This window comes from Leptinotarsa decemlineata, unplaced genomic scaffold (assembly GCF_025532065.1).
Source record: "Leptinotarsa decemlineata unplaced genomic scaffold, Ldec_3_MD MMD2_tig00026314_RagTag_RagTag, whole genome shotgun sequence".
Taxonomy (NCBI): domain Eukaryota; kingdom Metazoa; phylum Arthropoda; class Insecta; order Coleoptera; family Chrysomelidae; genus Leptinotarsa; species Leptinotarsa decemlineata.
In genome coordinates, this window is record NW_027412684.1 from 9320296 (window position 1) to 9342861 (window position 22566).

The window sequence follows — 22566 nt, forward strand, 5'->3', positions numbered from 1 at the left end:
TATTGTATTATGAAATGAGAAATTAAAATTTCTATGTTTTTTACCACTTTTAATTGTAACTAACGTTACTGCAGTTTCGTCCTATATGGACATTCTCAAACTAATACCATAAACTAACAATGATTCATTACATTCGCCAATATATGTTTATGCTTGTAAATTTCCAAGGATTCTGAATAATTGAGTTTGCAACCCTTTCTTGCATAGTGCAGAATTTCCGTATCGTTTAGAGAATTCTGCACTATGCAAGGAAGGGTTGCATACTGAATTATTTAGAATCCTTGGAAATTTACAAGCATACACATTGCGGGTGCAACCTGTTAAACGATCAAATCGATTTAATTTACTCTCCGGTTTTTAAATTGACACATCCGCATTATGAACTGTAAATTCAGGTACTCAATCAAGTACCTGAAAGTACCTGTATATATTGGCGAATGTAATGAATCATTGTTAGTTTATTGTATTAGTTTGAGAATGTCCATATAGGACGAAACTGCAGTCACGTTAGTTACAATTAAAAGTGGTAAAAAACATAGAAATTTTAATTTCTCTTTTCATTATGATCTCCTACCACGTAGTAACGGCTACATCCATCAATTTATTTATTGTATCAGTTTATTGTATTAGTTTAAAACCAGTTTCATTTTATTAGTTTTATTAGTTTAAAACCAGTTTCATTGTATTAGTTTATTGTTAGGAAACGTTAGGAATCACACGTTAAAAGGTAAGACCTCGTTAGTCCTTAGCTCGCACAAGTTTCTCAACTTCTGAGAGTTGTCGTTCGTATGGGGGCGACAGCTGATTAACGGAAAAGCAGAGTAGATTGTATCAGTTTGAAAATATCGATAATTGAATAGAACTGGCGATACTTGATGAAAATCCATATTTCAACCAATTAATACAGTTTATTGTATGATTTTCACAATAAAGGGTTCTACAAAAACCGCGACACGTGTTCCGCTATACAATAGCTTCCTTAAGCGTAAAATGATCAGAAAAATTATAACTTCAAACAAGTACGGTCCATACTATTCTGTAACTTTTCATAATCTCGAACGTAAACATGCGATATTTTAACCTACCTATGAAATGTCACACCAAAAACACTTTATTTTTGTTTGTGCTATTATTAAAACACACTGAAACAAAACACGGAACCATTTTGTTTTCGAAATAAGTGAACTGTACGAATACTGAATGGCAACTAATATGCTTCGATTTATAATACCATAAGTTTACCATACTTCAGTCGTCGCTCGGCGATTTGAGTGCTTAATCCCTTAGTTTCTACTTCCATGGTACAGTGTTACCTACGCAATGGACCATTGGTTTATATGGATAAGCGCCTTAATATGCATTTGCTCCCCTATTTAATTTTTTTCCTCAACGATAAACTATTTTGTGACTATTTATGTGATGAGATGATTTTTTTCTGAAACTTTTTCAATCTCACTCGTAGCATTTTCTCAATGGTGATTCGGCAAAATGGTGATATTTGGCCGACATGAGATGCCTTGATTTTGATTTATCGCATCTATTTTATTTCCCAGATTGCACGATGGTGGATTCACCGATCTGACAGACGACAATGAACCCCACCCTCCCACGTGGAGAAGTTGGATGGAAAATATCGAGGAATACAAAATAACAGTCGATATGAAATATTCAGGTGAGATGTTTATGACAAGTTCGAGGGTACAGAAGAGAAAATGTGATTGGGAAACTTTGTCGCTCTTGTTTATTAAATTTTAGGATACATCTTGATTCAGACAACTTCAGTTTGATTATGGGGGTTGGGTTGAGAGGTTTTCACTATAAATCTTTAGGCGAAGCATTTTTGAGATAGTTTCAAGGAGTTTCAAGTGATGGAAATCGTTGAATTTTAAATTGAATATCCCCCAGGAAATATTTATTGGAATTATAATATTGATCAAGAGAACAAATATTATATTTTACTTATTGAAACATTAAGAAAAAAATATCTCCCATAATTGGAATTTAATTCAAAAAAAGAAATGTACCAGTAAAATACCTCAAATTGAATTATTTTCCAATAGTATATTCCTAAATTAAAAAGCTTATATCAGTATGGGGAATGGCAACAAATTCCTCATTGAAACCAATTAAAAAACTTCACAAAACAAAATTATAAGGTATTTATTCAAGTACAACTACAAGAGCCTACATTCATCTTGTTTAAACCAAAAAAAACATTAGATTTATCATCCTTACATAAATTCAAATTGTGTACCTTCATTCATTCATTCATTTGGCCAAAAATGAGCTCATACATTCAAATTTGACTTTCAAAATAAATGGTGATCAACACAACTATTCGACAAGATATTTAGGCAATGTGGAATTGATGAAAATGAAAAGAAATATTGGGCCAAATTCAATTCATTATGGAGGTATCAAGTTTAACAATGAGCTACTGAATGCTTCAAAAAAATTCCGGATTAATTTGAAAAAATATTTATTGTTTATATATACAGTGTCATCCCCAAAGTATGCACCATATGGGAAACTTATTTATGGGTTGGTCGAGAAAAAGTTATTGTTGAAAAAAGTTTGTGCATTTCCTAAAACTGAACATGCACCAAGAAAATACGGTACAATACACGTAATATACGAGGAACTTTCAAATATTTGATTTTGTGACAGGAGTAAAGTACCCTTATTTTGAAAAATCCCGAGAAATGTTATTCAGAAAAGTTGTTTAGTATTGAAAAATATATCTAGATTTGAAGTTATGGCCATCTAAGTGGAGTTTTATTTTTTTACTCATTCTTTTAAATAGGGACTACGAAAAAAAAATGTTGCTAAAACGATAAATAGACAGCATCCTGTATACGATGGTTCATTTCAAAAGCCTGTAATATTACAAATTACACAACTATGGTGTTGACCACGGTCAATTGTTTTGAAAAGTAAATTAATTTTCAAAGTTTTTGGCGCAAAGTTATTTTTATTTTTTGTCAACACCGAAAATTACTCAACGTAACGAAAACTTAATATTCAATAATATCAAATCACAAAACATCGAAATAAAATAGGCATTTCGAAACAACTTCATTGATTTTCTGGAGATTCAACTTAAAACACTTATTTTGGGCAAGAAAATCTCCAGGAAATCAATGAGTTTGTTCAGAAATACCTATTTTATTTTGATGTTTTGTGATTTAATATTATGGAATATTACGTTTTTGTTACTATACTGTATAATTTTGAGTAATTTTGGGTGATACCAAAAAATAAAAATAACTTTGTACAAAAACTGAAAATTAATTTACTTTTCAAAAAAAATTGACCGTGGTTAACACGACACTCGTGTAATTTGTAAATTACAGGCTTTTAAAATGAACCGACGTGTACAGAATGCTGTCTATTTATCGTTCTAGCAAAAATTTGTTTTTCATAGTGCCCATTAAAAAAAAAAATGGTAGAAAAATAAGACTTCTCTCGGATGGCCATGACTTCAAATCTAGATGTATTTTTCAATGCTAAACAACTTTTCTTCCCCGAAATTTTTCAAAATAAGAGTACCTTACTCCTGTCACAAAATCAAATTTTTGATGGCTCCTCGTATATTACGTATGTTATGCTGTATTTTGTTGGTTCATATTTAGTTTTAGGGGATGCACAAACTCTTATCAGGAATAACTTTTTGTCGAAAAACCCTCAATAAATAAAATTCCCAAATGGTGCATAATTTGGGGATGACACTGTATATATTATCTGATGAGTGCATGTGCATGTGCGACAGCTGGTTAACGAAAAAACAGATTTCAAACAGATTTTAAACAAATTTTAGAATTGGGGTCGTCGATATACTCGTAAACCACACAATGTTCCACTTGGGGATTTGATCTTCACGGCGATAAATGTTAGTAGATTATCTTTTTTTTTTAATTTCAAAATCGATCTAATAAAAATGCCCATTTCTTTAAAATTGTGATATTTTTCCTCTACTATTTCCAGCCATGTTTTAGTCACAACAAGTATGTCCGACTGCAGCTTGATTGTTAAGACTTCTAATTCATCCATTCGTTTTTGATCGACCTAGAGTATAAGTATACAATTTTCAAATATTGTTTAGGGTAATTTAAATCTGAATTTGATTTATTAATTTCTCATGAAAGACTTGTAAATCACTCAATTTACTATTTATGTGATATAACATGATTCGAAATTCTGAATAAACACGATGAAAGGAGAAATTAATACAAAGCGAAATGCTAATTAACTGGGGAGCAATTTCCAATAGTTACGTCCATGAAAACATCGCAAATTATCAAAGCTGAACATTAATTCAATTTGCTTTCACTTTTCATTTCAGATATCGAAATTCCAACTGTTGACAACATCAGAAATTCAGAATTACTTGGTACAATTTTGTACAACGAAGATAATGTATTGTGCGTTGGTCCTACGGGCACAGGAAAAACTCTCACAGTTATTGGAAAACTCAGTAGAAACATGCACAAGAAATTCATCTGTGATTTCATCAATTTTTCAGCAAGAACAACTGCTAATCAAACACAAGTGAGGGAAATAGGTTTCTGGTTCATCAGTTGAGGTTTGATGGGCGTGGCCAACCAAAGTTATATTTTTTTAAATGAATTTTTGTTTTCGAATTTTCATTGCGGCATTGCCAAGTTATTCCAGAAAAACCTATTTTGCAGACGATAACTTTTTAATTCACCGCCCGCATGTTTACAACAATTAAGTGGATTTTAGGAATAGTTAGTCAATGTCACCATAATAATTTCTGGAATCTCAACTTTCGGAAACAGTGTATAGGGTGCTCGGTAAAACCGGTGAAGTTTCATTTATTTTCAAACATAATTCAACTTGTTCAAATGGAACACCCTGTATTTTTTCATTTGTATGAAATATTTTTTATCGGAGGTATACTATAGAAAAACGGATATTTTACAAATTATACCAAGTTTTGTAATTATTGTAACCACAAAAAAATGTAGTTTCTCACGTACACTTACTCAAATTTGTTTTTCGAATATTTAGACCAGTGTCTTTCAACATTTTTCATGACGCGACCCCCTTAGTAAGAACAAATATTTTGCGACCCCCCAACCCTTTTTTCATGTATGTTATTATTTTATGTTATGGAAGAGCAATTAAATGATGACTTGTCATCATGTAAATTGAACTTCGCCTTTTGTGTTTGTTTGAAGGTGATTGACAATGTTTCATGATGAATTTTACTAGTTCGGACTTCCATTGTCTACTATATAAAATGATTTGAAATCCCTGAAACAACTACAAAAAGAAGAATTAAAAATGAGTGAGTAGCTGAAAATAATAATTATATTAACCAAAATAAACCTGAAATGAAATAATAGTGAAATCAAATACACGTAAAAATAGAACAATTGAATAAATAAAAATAAAGAAATGAAAAAAGAAAAAAAATAAAAATAAAAAAGTGAAGAGATTCCAAGTCACGTTAGTTCACGACGTTTCGATTGTTAGTATCTACAATCGTCTTCGGGTGATGACTGGACTGATTCCTCCGAGAGATGACTATTTATAGGTCGTTAGAGTACTTTCACTTATCCCGCTTTCCATTTTCCGCTTCACTGGTTCCGTGGGAGATGACCGTTTTGGCGGAAAATGGCCATTTTTCGCTTGATGATGGGTTTCCATATGTTGCGTATTTCTACGCTGGCTTGGCTGAATACGTTGTTGGACAACATGTATGCGGCTTCCTTGAATTCTCTCCTAAACCAATGTTCCTCTCTGTGCAAGATCTCAGCTTGGGACCACTCGATGTTGTGTTGATGGGTCCAAACATGGTCTGCTATTCCTGATTTGCTGGTTTCCCCTCGCTGTGTGTATTTCTTGGGCTCGGCAATGCGAACATTCAATGCGAACATTCAGCTACTCTTTTTCAATTCTTCTTTTTTTAGTTGTTTCGGGGATTTCAAATCATTTTATATAGTAGATAATGGAAGTCCGAGTGAAATTCGCCTTTTGTCTTCTTATAATAAGTGAACTGTACATGATTAATTTGATTTGAATGTATTAGAAGATAATAAAGACGATGTTATTATTATTATTATATTCAGTCCTTACAACATGTTGATGCGTTTTGATAATTAGGATATAAATACATAATGAAGTACGTAAAAACATTCTTTTACATCGAAAAAGTCGCCAATTGATAACTAACGCAATTTACGCGCATGGATACGAAAGACCAAGGCCGATGTCGGCTGTCCAGCGAGTGTGGTGTGACGTGCAAAGCATGCAAGTAGAAATGTCCAACCTAAATGAAAAAGCTTTGCTTGCTAGTTATCGAGTAGCTTTTCGTGTGGCTAAAACAGGAAAACCCCACACAATTCCCGAAAGTTTCATTTTACCGGCGGCTTTAGATATAATAACGATGAGATCGGAACCTTTGGTGCGAAAGTTGAATAACTTTTTTTGAGATCAATTGCCCTAACACCAAACTGATATTTTTGCACTCGACGCGCGTTTCGCCAATAAAGTTAGCATCCTCAAGAGAAGAAAATTGATACCTATTCTAGTCTGGTTAGTCCTTATATACTAAAATTTGTTACCTGAGGTTGTATACGTGGTCCTGCATTGAATTGGGTTAGATCTTCCCTGACTGGCCGTAGTCAGCTGGTCTGTGTGAATGGAATTAACTCTGTAAGTGAATGTATAGTAAGAGGGGTACCTCAAGGCTCTGTTTAAGGACCTCTTTTATTTTTGGTTTTTATTAATGATCTTCCGAAATTTTGTTCGAAAGCTTCCATTACTATAATTTTTGCGGATGACACTAACATCTTGGTATCTGCGGAAACTATGTCCGAAGTAATTGTTGAAGCTGATGAAGTAACTGATCAAATTGAGGAGTGGTGTTCTACAAATGGCCTGCTGCTAAATTCTGCCAAATCTCAAATGCTCAACTTTGTTACTAAAAATATAACTATTGATAAAAGCTATTTGGTAAGATTAAATGATGAAACTTTACATCAAGTTAATTGTACTAAATTCTTGGGTGTTGATATTGATAATAAACTTACCTGGAGGTTCCATGTTGATAGTGTCAAACTGAAGCTCAGTAAACATATATATTTACTTGGTAGGTTGAAACAAACAGTCTCTTTTGATGTTCTCATGCTTTTATACCACAGTTTAATTCAGTCAGTGATTTCCAATGGTCTTGAACAGTGGGGCTTATCAGCTAAAGCTGATGAAGTGTTTGTTATTCAGAAAAAGGTAATCAGAACTCTGGCTGGGGCATTTTCAAGTGCAAACTGCAGACCAAACTGCAGTGTAATAACAATGACTAGTTTGTATATCTACCAAACTCTGATATTTATATAAGAAACAATATTTCAATTATCCCTAGAAATTAGCAAATCCATGAACATTTCAACAGAAATAACCCTCAACTTTATCAGCCTTATAGTAGATTGACAGTATCGAAGAATCACCCCATGTGCTGTGGGATTTAACTATTTAATAAGCTTAGTAATGACATTAAGTCCTCAAACATCAATGTCTTCAAAAGGCAGCTCAAGGTTTTTCTATTGCAGAAAGCATACTACTCTGTGGATGAGTTTCTCCTTGAATCATAATCATAATTTGATTGTAGCTTAGTAATTTTATTTTTATTTAAGATATGCTTTGTATTTGATTTTTTATAATAGTTTGACCTGTTGTATCAGCCAGTATTTTATGATGATGTTTGCCTAATGTGATTGTAAATGAAAACTAATTCAATAAATGTTTGATTGATTGATATACCTGAAATGCAATATGGAATTTCTCGGTAATTAACTACCTGCAAGTTCTTAGTAATTATTCTCTTCCTAACAGAAGATTAATAAGCGGGCTAAACGGGAAGGGTCCCTTATCGCCATTTATGTTGTTTTTACATTTTGCTATTTCTAGACTCTCACATGCATCGAGTAGCCTGGTGTCATGCACATGCTTAATCAGTTTCAGATTGTTTTCGCCAATTCTGTGGTCCTTGTCTAGAGCATGTTGGGCGACACTGGATTTTTCTATCCCTCCGTATTTCATGTATGCTCAATGCTCCTTGAAGCGGGTTTTAATCGCTCGTCGGCTCTGGCCGATGTACTTATGATGTACTGTTTGGAACCTTTGGTGTAGTAATGAATATTACTGGAGTTTTTTCCCAACACCAAATCGTTATTTTTACACCTCGACACGTGTTTCGATCACCAAGTGATCATCTTCAAGAGGAAGATAAAGCTGTCGCCGATGTATTTGCTGTTGCAATCTTGACAACTGATTTCGTAAATCCCCGACCTTTCTGTGTTTTCTAGTCTATCTTTTGGATTACCAAGAAGCTGTTGCAATTTATAAGAAGTTTTATATGCAACTTTCATATTTACTTTATCGAATATCTGTTGAAGCCCTCTCGTGGCAATCTGAAACTGATTAAGCATGTGCATGACACCAGGCTACTCGATGCATGTGAGAGTCTAGAAATAGCAAAATGTAAAAACAGCATGAATGGCGATAAGGGACCCATCCCGTTTAGCCCGCTTTTTAATCTTCTGTTAGGAAGAGAATAATTACTAAGAACTTGCAGGTAGTTAATTACCGAGAAATTCCATATTGGACTACAGGTATATAACCACAGGTAACAAATTTTAGTATATAAGGACTAACCAGACTAGACTAGTTATCAATTTTCTTCTCCTGAGGATGCTAACTTTGTTGGCGAAACGTGCGTCGAGTGCAAAAATATCAGTTTGGTGTTTGGTGCAATTGATCTCGAAAAAAGTTATTCGCCTTTAGATATAGTAGAAAAGAAGTAGAAAAGCTCCAAAGTATACCTCTCTCAGACAATACCATTCAACGCAGGATAAGCGATATGGCGACTGAAGTCATAGAAAAAATAAAAGAAAGTACTTTTGTGTTCTTGCAATTTGATGAATCTACGGATATTGCGGGTTGTGCGCAGTTTGTTGCTTTTGTGCGTTTTGAATCCAATGAAAAATTAATGGAAGAAATACTATTTTGCAGAGCACTTCCCTCAAACATTACAGGTTAGTGCCTGCATAACATGTTCCTTGAAGCTACGCAAGATATGAATATCGATTGGGAAAAAAATGCATTGCTATTTTCAGTGATGAAGCAAAAGCTATGACTGGTGCAAAAAGTGGGTTTATTGCTACATTGAAAGAACAAATGCCAAAAGTTTCTTGGATGCATTGCTTTCTTCATCGCCAAGCTCTTGCGGCCAAAACCTTGGCACAGGAATACAGTCAAGTTCTAAATATTATTAGAAAAATTGTAAATTCAATTAAAGGAAAAGCGTTGCAGATAATATTGTTTCAGATTATTTGTGAAGACATGGGGGCACTCCACCAAAATTTACTTTACCATGCAGAGGTTAGGTGGTTGTAGTATTGACCATCAGAGTTATGGAACTCCGAGCAGAACTTTTAATATATTTACAGCAGACCAAGTCGGAATACTCTGAATTTATTTGTGACTCGGATTTTCTTTTGAAATTGGCTTTTCTTTCTAACGACAAAATACATGGCTTTACAAAGAAAATTGACTTGTGGTCATTCTCTATATATCAAAACAACTTCGATTCATTTTCGGATGTGAGATAAACATCAAGGAGTATATACCTGGTATGAAAACGGTGTTAGATAATTTGAAAGAGGAATTATGTCATTACTTTTCTGTGCAAGAGATATCGGAAAACACTGAGCAAAGGTGGATCTTGAATCCATTTTTAACCGCAGCTATAAATGAAGCGAATTTAACAACTAAACTCAAAGAAAATCTTCTGGAGTAATCTGCCGATGGGATGCTACACTTGAAATTCAAGGCTGCCAGTTTGGATACCTTATGGTTAAAAAGAAAAACAGAATACCCGGAATTAACAACTGAGGCCTTGAGGTGTTTGATTCCATTTGTCACCTCGTATTTGTGCAAGTTGACATTTCCATCAATGACCCAAATAAAAAGCAAGCAAAGAAATTTCCCAAATTTAGGAAATGACTCAATGATTAATCGAAAACAAGCGCAACCTTCGCATTAGGAGTGACAATTAGACGTCGGCTTTAATTTTTTGTTAATTTGTATGTATTAATATGTACAAATTTTTACCAGTATATGCTTTTTGTTAACATTTTCTTAATAATTTTTACTGAGATAGTTTTTTATCCTTGCGTGACCCCCCTACAGAAGCATCGTGACCCCCCTACAGAAGCATCGTGACCCCCCAAGGGGTCGCGACCCACACGTTGGAAAACAGTGATTTAGACTAATCGCTGGTACATTAGCATTTTTCATACCATCTAGTAATGGGGAAGCAAACTGTCAATTTGTTTTATATAGAGGGCGCTAAGTGTTTTTCATCAAAAGATACATTGGTTATATGGGAACATTTGTGATTTTTCGTTTTTATTCAGAGAAATGGGTCGTTGTGCTTCTTCCGGGTGCAAAGAAATGGGAGTTTATAAGTTTCCTGAAGATACTGTTATGAGAAGAAAATGGGAAAAATCTTTGAGGATAGTAAAGTTCAAATGTACTGATCATTCTAGGTTATGTGATGAACATTTCAAAGATTCTGATTTTTAGACTACTTCAAAGACAACTGGTAAGTAGCATTCATTCTACTTACTTATATGTGATAATAATTTTATAAAATTTTATAGGATTTTCACTCCAAAGAAAATTTTTTGAAAAATCAGCTGTACCTTCCGTATTTCGCTGTACTTCGAATTCTATCAGTCCACGGATGTTTAGATTAGAAAGAGAAAGAAAAATCAAACGTGATTTGAAGCCAGCTAGTAGTGAATCATCTGAAATTTTCGAAGATAAAGATAACCAGCTTCCTCTCAATGGTAAGTATCCAATAAATAAATTTATTATATTGACTGCTCAACCACCACTATATTCCATTTGATTTTCAGATATAAATTATCTAGACCTCCAACAAGAAATTGCTTCAGAAGTTGCTTTCCACCCCGAGGAAGATACTCCTGATGAGGAAAGCCACCTAATCAGCCAGTCCACACAAACACCCACTTTATTCAGATTATTTTCCAATGATGAATTTCTAATGAACAAAAAATCTGTTTTTTATTATACAGGTCTCTCTTGAGGGATATTCTCGAAATTAAAACGTCTATCATAAGCCTCTAATCTGAAAACAAAATTGAACCTTAAAACTTGCATGTTTTTGAGGTCAGAATAATATTCATTAATTATTAGTGATAAAGACACAAAATATGTGGTTTTTTCTCATTAATATATTTCTTGGGAGCAAATTGGATGCAAAAAACTGTCTTTATAATGAGAGAGTTGTTGAAATATGCAAAAATATGAACCTTTCCACTAGATCAGCTTTCTTCCCTTCTAGAATTGCACCTCTCCTCTGCAACTCCTCCTTCAACTGAGCGATACGCCATGTAGAATACATCTTGAATTGCAAGCAATTTAAATAAGAAACTTTCAAATACATCAATAAATAACGGTGGAAACTTTGACAGCTAATGACCAATGTGACAAAGACTCAGCGCACTCTGCCGGATGAGTTTCCCGTAATCATCCCCATTAGCGGTTTCAACGATGAGAAATGCGTAAAAAACCTAAAGAATATTTATACTGCTTTTTTCTTTACAAGCCCAGTTATCCATGACTGACATCAACAAATTGATCTCGGAATTTGTTAATAACGCCATGTGTTGAAGTTTTTTTCACGTGTAGATTGAATCATTTTCATTATGAAGTATGTATTGGAAGATATGGTGCAAATGGTCTATGCTTTGTGATAAAGTGACGGAAACTGCCTCCTTGCATCTAGGATTTACAAAGAGAAGTTCCCCGAAAGAAGACAACTAGATGGAAGGCATTTCAGACTCTAAAAACAAGATTTGAAAGAACTGGTAATGTCAATCATGAGAAGTTCGAACTTGTCTGCCCTGTAACAAATGAAGAGAATATATTTCAAATTGCTCTCCATCTTTTTGAAAATCCCATGTGAGTACCCGAGACCTGAGCAGGGAATTAGCATTTTCTCAGACCAGCGTATCTCAAATGATACGAGCAAGCAAATTTCATCCTTACCACATGCAAATGATGGAAGAGTTGAGAGAAAAAGATTTTGAAAAACGTGTTCAATGCCAATGGGGCTTGGAAAAGATCAATCAGGAAAATTATTTTTTCGATTTCGTGTTATTTTCTGACGAAGCAACTTTTCATGGAAATGGAGCTGTGAATCAGCATAACATGTATTATTATGCAACGAAAAATCCCCATTCTGCTCGTTGCCTGAACCATCAACATTGTTGGACAAATCAAATCAAATCTCTTTATTCATCCTGTAGAGCTTACAAAGTTATAGGATAGGTCAAATAGCATTTGTACATTTACATAAAATAATACTCAGGGTAAAATTAAACCAAACATACTTGAAAGATTGTCATATGCATACAAAACATATCTACTTCATTCAACTCCAGCTTCATTAAATTAATGTGATAGATAAATAAAATTACGGAAGATTGAAAAATTCTTCTATAGTATAAAAATTATGTTCTAATAAAAACCTTTGAAGGATGGTTTTGAAATCCTGAATTCTATCGGTAGTTTTCAATGAGTCGGGCAGTTTGTTATAAAGTTTCAGCACCAAGTAAGAAGGTGAGTTAGCGGTTATATTATATTTGACGGGATTTATGTAAAAATAATTACACTTTCTTGTATTTACATTATGACAAGATGAAATACGATCATATTTCGACCTATTGGTGTGAATGAATACACACATTTCAAAAATGAAAATATCCGGGAAAGTTAGAATTTTCAAATGTTTGTATGAATCTCTGCAGGAGGTTCTCTGATTAACACCTGCTAAAATCCGTATAATGGCGATAAATACATTTGGAGCCAATGAAGAGCTTCCCCAAAGACAAATGCCATATCTGATTCTAGATTGTATATGTGCATAGTAATGATTTACTAACTCTTCAGTGGTTAATATTGGCTTAAGATTTCGTATCAGATACGAAACAGAACCTAGTTTTGATATCAGTTTATTGCAATGACTCTTCCAGTTCAGACAATTATCGAGCGTGAGTCCCAAAAATTTACATTCATCGGATATAGAAAGTGTGTTTTCATTATCATTAATTTTAATTTCTAGATTTGAACAGATTTTTTGCCTGTGATGAAACCGTACTAGAAAAGTTTTTCGAGAATTGAAATGAAGTGAGTTGGCGGCATACCATGAAACCAAATGATTTGACACCGTGTTACAATTTTCTTTCAAAATTGCGTCGTCTCTGTCCGAAATTAGAAGTGATATGTCATCTGCATACATAACGCACGTTTTCTCAGCAACCGCGATCCAAACATCATTACAATATAATATAAATAATAGCGGTCCCAACACTGATCCTTGAGGTACTCCAATGGTCAAAACTTGTGTATTTGAAATACATTTATGATGACTATTTTCAGATCTATGATTCACCGAAACAAATTGACTCCTGTTTCTGGTGAAATACTCTATCCAGTCGAAAGCATTTCCTCTTATTCCATATGAATATAGTTTATTTAATAATATCGAATGACTGAATAACTCTGAATGTAAAGGGGGGAATTTTCGGAAAAAGAGTTATCGGTCCGTATTTTCTGGATGGACATCTCACTGGAAGAAAATATGTAATGTTTCTTCAGCATAAGTTTTCCAATTTATTGGACGGGGTTCCATATGGAACAAGACTAAAAATGTGGCTACAACAAGACGGTGCACCACCACATTTCGAAACTGAGGTAAAGGAATACCTCAACGAACATTTCTATAAAAAATGGATAGGTAGGGGTGAGCCTGTGGTGTGGTCATCCAGATCACCTGACCTAACCAAAATGATTTTTTATGGGGGTATATCAAATGGATTGTCTACAACACTCCTCCAACATCTATAGAATACATGAAACGAAGAATTACTAGAGCTTTCAGGGAAATCACAGAGGATATTGTAATGAATCTGAAGCCGGCCCTGACCGTTATCTCAGACACCAAATATGACTCACCGCGAAAGGACTGCGATCGACGAATCGCCACGAAAAGAATAGATGAGTACCGAAACCGCTAGAGGTATCTAGAACGTTCGTTACCAATATAAAATGTCGGGTCCTCGCTCAGAGAGGGAGTCTGTATTTAGAAAGTGAATCGTGCGTTTAAAGAAAGAATTCTAACCGTGAAGATAAATGAAGCATTAGTTGCTAAGTGTTGTATATAAATTAGTTGTGATAGTGAAATATTGTTAAGAATAAATTTGTTTAAGACAGTTAATTCTTTAGTTCGTTACAATATGCTGAAACGTGTAGAGAATTCGTTTAAAAAAAGACTGACGCTATGGGTTGCAGAAAATGGTCGCCATTTTGAATATCTTTTGGACTCCTCTTTTCAATAAAAAATTTAGGCGTTATTGTTCATATTGAAAAAATTTTGAGTAAGTGAACATGAATAAATGAAGTTTTTGTGGTTACAACTGGGTATGATTTGTAAAATATCTGTTTTTCGTATACTATACCTCCGATAAAAAATGAAATGTTTGAAAATGATTGAAACTTGACTGGTTTTACCGAGCACCCTATATATTTTTTCCGAAAGTTGAGATTCCCGAGATTCCCGAAATTATCATAATGATGTTGACTAACTATTCCAAAAAAAATCCACTCAATTGCTGTAGACATGCGGGTGTTGAATTAAAAAAGTATTGTCTGCAAAATAGGTGTTTCTGCAATAACTTGGCAATGCCGCAATGGAAATTCGAAAAAAAAATCATTAGAGAGCTAAAAAATATGGAATTGAATAACGTATTCCTATACTGGGTGTTCCATTAAAACGAAACTTTGGTTAACCACGCTCGGCTGAATAACCCAGTATGCGAAAGAATAATTTTGAAAGATAGTATTTATCGATATGACAGCGAAAAATAATTGAGCAATTCGAAAAATAGTTTTCCTTTATAGCAATGGGCCGAGGGAATCTTGTTGACTCTCCCCTTATAACCTACAAAATCATTTACTCCTAATTTATCCATACCGCTGAACTGATTGTGTCTGGAATGTATAATTCTTACTTCTTGTAGGATTTGATCGATTCCAAGTTAGACAGGAGGCGGAAAGGAGTGTTTGGTCCTCCAATTATGAAACGACAAGTTTTTTTCATCGATGATTTCAATATGCCAGCATTGGAGGTATATGGAGCTCAGCCTCCAATAGAACTCATAAGGCAGTGGATGGATTTCAAAGGTAAGATAATATTAATCACGAAAAGTCGTCTGCATTGTTGATAAATGAAAACGAAACAATAAACAAAGGAGATCTGGCATTTAGAAAAAGAATTATAAAATATTTTCAGTGCACAAAATTTTTATGATTGTACATTGATTGTTTCATATCTAGTACCTACGTCCATTTATATACACCACGTGATCCATTTTATAATTGAAAATTTGTTGTATCATTCATTCAGGAATAAAAAACTTAAACGGCCAACTTCGGATTCCAGTGAAATGATAATAATAGTCTTTATTATTCCCAAGAAACAGGAATGTTTATAACAGGGATAAACTTTAAATAATGATCAAATAAATTATTTCAACACTAATACATCAATTAAATATACAGCACATATATACATGAATACACATAGAAAAATATACAAAATTGAATTATAATAGTAATCAAAAACAAAAAAAAAATAATTTGGAAATCAGAATTTTGATTAGAGGAAGAAATCAGAAACTTTTTCAATTACGATCTAAAATTCAGTTTTTTTATTTAATTTTAGTTTTTCTGGAAGGAATCACACGTTGAAAAGTAAGACCTCGTTAATCCTTAGCTCGCACAAGTTTCGATTTCTGAGGGTTGTCGTTCGTAGGGGTGCGACCTAACCTAACCTTTCTAGATTTCATATATATATATATATATATATATATATATATATATATATATATATATATATATATATATATATATATATATATATATATTACAAAGAAAACTCTTTGTTACATGTCAAGCTTTCGGTATATTTCACACCTTCGTCAGGACAACTACAATAATAAGATTATATATCTTGTAAAAATCACCCGAAGACGATTGTGGATACTAATCATATTAGACAATGGAAGTCCGAATTACTGAAATTTTCCATGATGCATTGTAAACCGCTTTTAAACAGAATTTGCTTGAATTATTAGTATCGTTAAAATTGTAGAGATAATTCGTTTACAAATGAAAACATTTTTTTTCGAAATCATCGAATGCGTAAATGAATGAATAACAATCCATTATTTTAGGGTGGTACGATAGAAGAAATATAGGCGAGTTCAGAAAAATAATAGATGTCAACTTCGTAGCGGCTATGGGTCCACCGGGAGGTGGTAGAAATCCAGTGACCGCCCGTCTTCTCAGACATTTCCATTATCTGACGTTTCTGGAAATGGAGGATGATAGTAAGGTAAATCATTCATCAAATACAACTGGAGTAAGTATCTGGGCTCGTACCCAATATTACATACAACCGGAAAAGAATTTTACGATTTATATTGCATAGTTAAGTCTTTCGTTTCTAAGATCAATTTCCATTAACAAATCCATGTCCAGTTCTGACGTTAATTCTATTTTATTACTTTTTTATTTTTTTATCGATCAACTCATTATCAATACAAGTGAAAAAAACTGTAACTGATAGCTGTCTCTTAGTTTGTTCATCTATTTAAGATAATAAAATCAGAGCTGGTAGGCCTTGATCTTCTGATAGTTTATAAAGGGAAAGTAAAAAAAAAATAATACATTATACTGCTATTAAATTCTGCTACATTGAGTATATCAATCATAGTATACGGCTATGACCTTTACTGGTGAAACATTTCTGAAGTTATTCTAAAAAAAAATTTGCACTGGCTAAATCCTAATTTATTTAGTTGGAAATTTGGTGTGAAACATTTATGACTTTTTCACCCAATTCAAATGATCAGCTACATGCTAATGAACTCAAATTACACCAAATGACCTGCATAAAAAGTTGTAATTGTAAAGGTTATACATATTTCTGACATATAATATTGATATATATATGAATGAAGCTGAATCACTGAAGCTGAATTGGGTACAGCTTGTGTGTGATGGTGTGTGCTCTTCCCCGAAGCTCTGACACATTAGGGAGGGCGCGCTAGCATCATCAACCAATAACCACTCCCCACACCGTGGAGTAAGTGATCATTGGGTCCGATAATCACGTGGCTTGAGCAAGCGCAGTGAGCCAAGAATGACAGCCTTCTGCATCTGTGTGGCTAAAATTTTTGCCTTAGTGCGGCAAGCCGGTATGATTTTAAGATTTGAGAGTAAAGAGGGCATCATTGCACCAAGGACTCCAATAATCAAAACAACTATCTTGACAGAGTGGTCTGGATAGAATCTGCGTAGTTCGAAGAGAAAATCTCGATATTTCAACCGTTTTTCCTCCTCTTTTTGGACGATATTCGTCTCGCCAGGAGCGGAAAACTCCACGACAAATATCGTCTTGCTCTGGTGATCGAGAAAGACTACATCAGGCTTATTAGCTTGTTTGAGCCTGATGGTGAGGAACGAATAGTTCCAATAAATCCTGACGACTTTACAGGCTATATCCAGTACCATTCTGTCATTTAGGCACTCCAAACTCAAGAGTCCACGGCCTCCCTGTTGTCGGGGGAAGTACAACCGTGGGACGGACGATTTGGGATGCAAACTCCTATAGAGATGCATCATTTTTCGGGTCTTTACGTCGAGTTGATACAGCTCCTCCCGAGTCCACTTCACTGCTACAAACGAGTAGAGTAAGATTGGAACGACAAGCATATTTGTTGCAGCAACTTTGTTCTTCCCCGACAATTCCGATGACCAGATCTGTCGAAGTTTGTGCTGATACTTGCCGCGGAGAGAGTTCTTCACTGCTGTTACCTCTTGTGAGTGGCGTTGTTCCACCACGAGGTGAGTATACGTCTCTGCGGCATCCAGATGGTGTAGGATGCTTCCATCTATGAGCTGCACATCCTCTCCGTAGTCCCCGCATCTTCCTCTTTTGAGATGGACCATTGCACATTTGTCTATGTGCAGTGGTCCTCATGGACTGATGGAAATCCTTCTCTCCAGAGGCATAAAGTATATGATCATTCATATAAAACAAATGGGTGACCTTGTGCCTCCGGTTACCCTGGGTGCCACAGTTATCTCTGTTTCTGTTTAAAATCTGTTTTTCCGTTAATCAGCTGTCGTCCCCATACGAACGACAACTCTCAGAAGTTGAGAAACTTGTGCGAGCTAAGGACTAACGGGGTCTTACCTTCTAACGTGTGATTCCTAACACGGTTGCAGAATCATTCCAGCTTCAACCAGATAAATTCTCTCGAGAAAAATATCTGGTCGAGGCGGGAATCGAAATCACGGTCTTCCAATCGTGAGTCGGGCGCACTACCACCGCAGCCAATTCCACAACCCTCGAGTATTTCTGAGAGCAACGGATAATGGCAATAGTGAGATGCAGAAGAGAAGGGAACTGAGGGAATCGCCCTGAAATACACCCCTTCTGAAAGTGACCCACCCTGTTTGGACTCAAGCTCGACCAGATGACATGGTGAAGCGGGTTCGCCAGAGTGGTTGGTATCAGTTGTTCAATGCATCTCACTATTTTGTCGGGTACCGCAAGGCATCTGAGCAAATGCAAGATGAGCTCATGCGATATTGTATCAAATGCCTTACGGTAATCGATCCAGGCCATAGAGAGGTTGCGCTTATATGGTGTAGAGTCCTGCGTTAAATATTATTATTATTATTAGTTATTTTCTTTTATGAACAAATAATATCGAAAGTGGTGAATAAATACATTATTATCATAACATTATCATATGCGATAGGTTCACCCGTCGAAACATACAATATGAACTCACTGTAAATATCAATCCGTGTTATATTTGTTTATAAACAAATAATGTAGATACACCAAAATATGACACGTGCTTCGCTTTCTTAAGTTGAACAAAATCCCCTGAAGTTTCAACCAGTTGCATTCACAATGGTCATAATATGTATATCTTAATTTTTTTCCAGAAAAAAATATTTGGCACCATTCTGGCGTTTTGGTTGAACAGAACCTCAAGTCTGAAACAATATCACTCGGCGGTACTCTCCTCTACCCTGGAAGTTTATTTGACTATTCTACATGAGCTCTTGCCAACACCCGCAAAAACTCACTACACGTTCAATCTGAGAGATCTGAGTAAGGTTTTTCAAGGAATACTGATGTTTGAACCAGAAAATTTGGTGGTGAGTTGAAAACTATTTCTTTTATTTTTTTAGTTTCAGATTGAAATTGAAATAACCACTGAAATCATTTCTTAAATAATTAACAATTTCCGACGTGCATTCATATATATTTTTTGCTTCTATAATAGGCCAAAGGGTTTCAGTGAGTAATCCTGTTCCATCTTTCGTTATTACAGTTTTATAATTTCTCACTTTGTCAAATTTTTTGATTTCAAGAAAGACAGTGAAGGAAGATGAGGTTTCGATAATAGTGATAATGATACCAGACCGTTCTCATTTCCAACAAACAAAGATTTATCGAATCCTAATAAAATTACAGACCAATAACATGCTTGAATTCGTGTTACAAGTTGTTTACGAGAATATACATATGAGTACTCTCGACAGTTGACCAAATATTGGGATATATGAGCAGGAAGGGTCAAAGAGAAGAGTCGCTGGATGTTGAAGAAAACCCACTTATCAATAGTTGTGTAACGCAGGACCCGATACAGTATAAGCGTACTTCTCTGTGGTCTGAATCTATCACCGCAAGACATCTGATACAACGTCATATGATCTCATTTTGTACTTGTCCAAATGCCTTACGGTACCTCCGACAAAATGCCTTGAACAACTGATACCAACCTGGCAGGCTGGCTTCTCCCAATCCCCGTCTCCCAATCCCCGTCTTTTCTGCATTTCACTTTTCCCATTTTCCATTGCCATAACGTCACCTATTCGTTTCAAAAGGATGATATCAAATTTTATGCTTCTTGAGAAAAGGATACTCCATCAGCGCTTGAGGGTGATACACGCATGCTATCGGTATGAATTTCGGGATAGACAGATGTGCAACGGTCCATCTTGGAAAGAAGACGATGCGGGTATTACGGAGAGGATGTGTATCTCATAGATGAAAACATCCTGCCAGAGAGACTCACATTTCCTCGGGGTGGAACAACGCTACCCATAAGATAGAAGAACAATGGAGATTCGAAAAATGATGCATCTTCACAGGAGTTTGCATTCCGTCCGGTTGTACGGGCGAAATGTAAATGTTTCACGGTTGTACTTTCCTTGACAATAGGAAGGTCGCAGACCATCAGGAATTCGGATCCTCTTCTCTGCATGTTTCGCGACCATGAGAAAGCAGGAATATAGGCATTCCTTTTCAGGACAGCTGCCCGAGCGGCAGCTTGACTCGGTTTAGTTGTCGACACAGAACGAAGGGATCACAATAACATCACCGAGTTGGAACCCGCCTAGCAAAAGGCTCACATAAAAACCGCAGCAGAGATCGCTTAACTCCTGGGGAAACACAAGGATACACTAGTGCGTGGGGTTTTCCATAACAACGTTGAAGGCCTCGGGTAATCAAAGCCCCGGACCTGTGCTTTCCTGGAGTTGGAAACTGAGGGGATCATTGTGGCCTACCAGAATGGTATCTATAACACTTCAGCCTATTGCAGTCGCGTAACGGGTATAAAGATACCTGACATACGGTGCAGGGAATGCCGCGAGGCAACTGAGACACTAAAGCACATGATGTTCATGCATATCCAGCAAATTCGGTTTTAGCCTAAATCCACCGACATATCGCCCTGCTTTATTATCACTTAAGGCACTTTTACGATATTGACGTAACATCGGTGTTGTCATACGCTCCGGGGGATGTTGTATCCATTTTGAGAAATACCCTCAGGCTGGTACAATCTGATGAACCTGATATAGTTTTCGGAGGGTTTTTAGCTCCTGGTGAGACGAATATGGTTCGATAAAACAAGGATAGAATGGATGAAATACATATATTTTCCCTTCGAACTTCGCAGACTCTATCCAAACCACTACACTTAGATGACCCCCCCCTCTTCTTTCTCACATTTGAAGTGTTAGAAATTGCTCTGAAACGATTTTTTTTTCACAAGGTTGCGCTGGTCATACCCTATCCCCCAAAGCTCCGATACATTCGAGAAGGGGCACCAGTATCATCAACTAATGACCAATCCTGGCGAGACAAATTTATCATTATTATTATTATTGATAGCTTACGTTTTATCTTGATTTTGAAATAATTATGGAATTCTTCTCAAAGCTATTGGTTTCACGTTATATTATTATGAGGAATATACGCCTTATCATTTCATTTCTGTACAGGGTGTCCAAGAAATGATCCGTCTCTGGTACCACGAGTGCTGCCGAGTATTCCAAGACCGTCTAGTGAATGACGACGACAGATCTTGGTTCGATTCGCTACTGAAGCAAAAAATTGTCCAGTTTTACGACATAGATCCAAAGGAGGCTCTTGGCGAGGAAACAATCTTGTTCGGTGACTTCCTGGATGTTTCCGTTGGTTCCGGTCTGTACGTTCAAATTAAGGATTACGAAAAACTATCAGAATCGCTAGAATATTACTTGAACGATTATAACATGCAAAGTACCAAACCGATGAAGCTTGTTTTGTTCTTGGACGCCATATCGCACATCTGCAGAATTTCCAGGATAATCAGACAGCCGATGGGTAATGCATTGCTACTTGGAATGGGAGGTTCAGGTATGAATTACTTCAATTTGCTTGGGAAAGATAGTTGCAGCGATAAATCGACAAATCTTTCTGTATTTCTAGTGTAAGTGATGCGTTTGAAATTTTTAGGTCGTCAAAGTCTCACAAGGTTGTCTGCATTTATAGCGGAGTTCAACTGCTTTCAGATAGAGCTGAGCAAAGCGTATGGTTTGACTGATTGGAAAGATGACGTGAAAAATATCATGTTGACAGCAGGATTGATGAAACGGGAGACAGTCTTCCTCTTCTCGGATACACAGGTATGTGCTAATAAATCGACTCGCTCTTCGATATGGATATATTGGTCTCACGATGAGGTCTGCAGATAGACTAAAGTAGATCTTGATAATAACGTTCGTGATGGGGTCATCACTGAAATGATTCATAAATAGTGTATATATGATCGTCATCTCGGTGAAGTTTGAAGGATATGATATACAGTGTCATCCCCAAAGTATGCACCATATGGGAAACTTATTTATTAAGGGTTTTTCGAAAAAATGTTATTCATGATAAAAGTTTGTGTATCCCCTAAAACTGAACATGCACTAACAAAATACACTAAAACACACGTAATATACGTGGACTTTCCAAATATTTGATTTTGAGACAGGAGTAAAATACTCTTATTTTGATTAATTTCGGAAAATGTTATTACAAAAACTTGT

The 22566-nt window shown here is 35.5% G+C and overlaps 1 protein-coding gene across 3 annotated transcripts in view; it reads left to right on the forward strand.

The window, feature by feature from the left end:
* Window positions 1-22566, forward strand: part of LOC111506098 (dynein axonemal heavy chain 1) — a 290072-nt gene that overhangs the window by 163003 nt on the left and 104503 nt on the right. For all 3 annotated transcript variants that reach the window (XM_074181742.1, XM_074181740.1, XM_074181741.1), the window contains exons 30-36: window positions 1554-1672; window positions 4343-4548; window positions 15135-15297; window positions 16350-16510; window positions 19141-19356; window positions 21493-21889; window positions 21989-22158. In XM_074181742.1, the coding sequence (XP_074037843.1) occupies window positions 1554-1672; window positions 4343-4548; window positions 15135-15297; window positions 16350-16510; window positions 19141-19356; window positions 21493-21889; window positions 21989-22158 (1432 nt within the window). The remainder of the gene's footprint in view (window positions 1-1553; window positions 1673-4342; window positions 4549-15134; window positions 15298-16349; window positions 16511-19140; window positions 19357-21492; window positions 21890-21988; window positions 22159-22566) is intronic.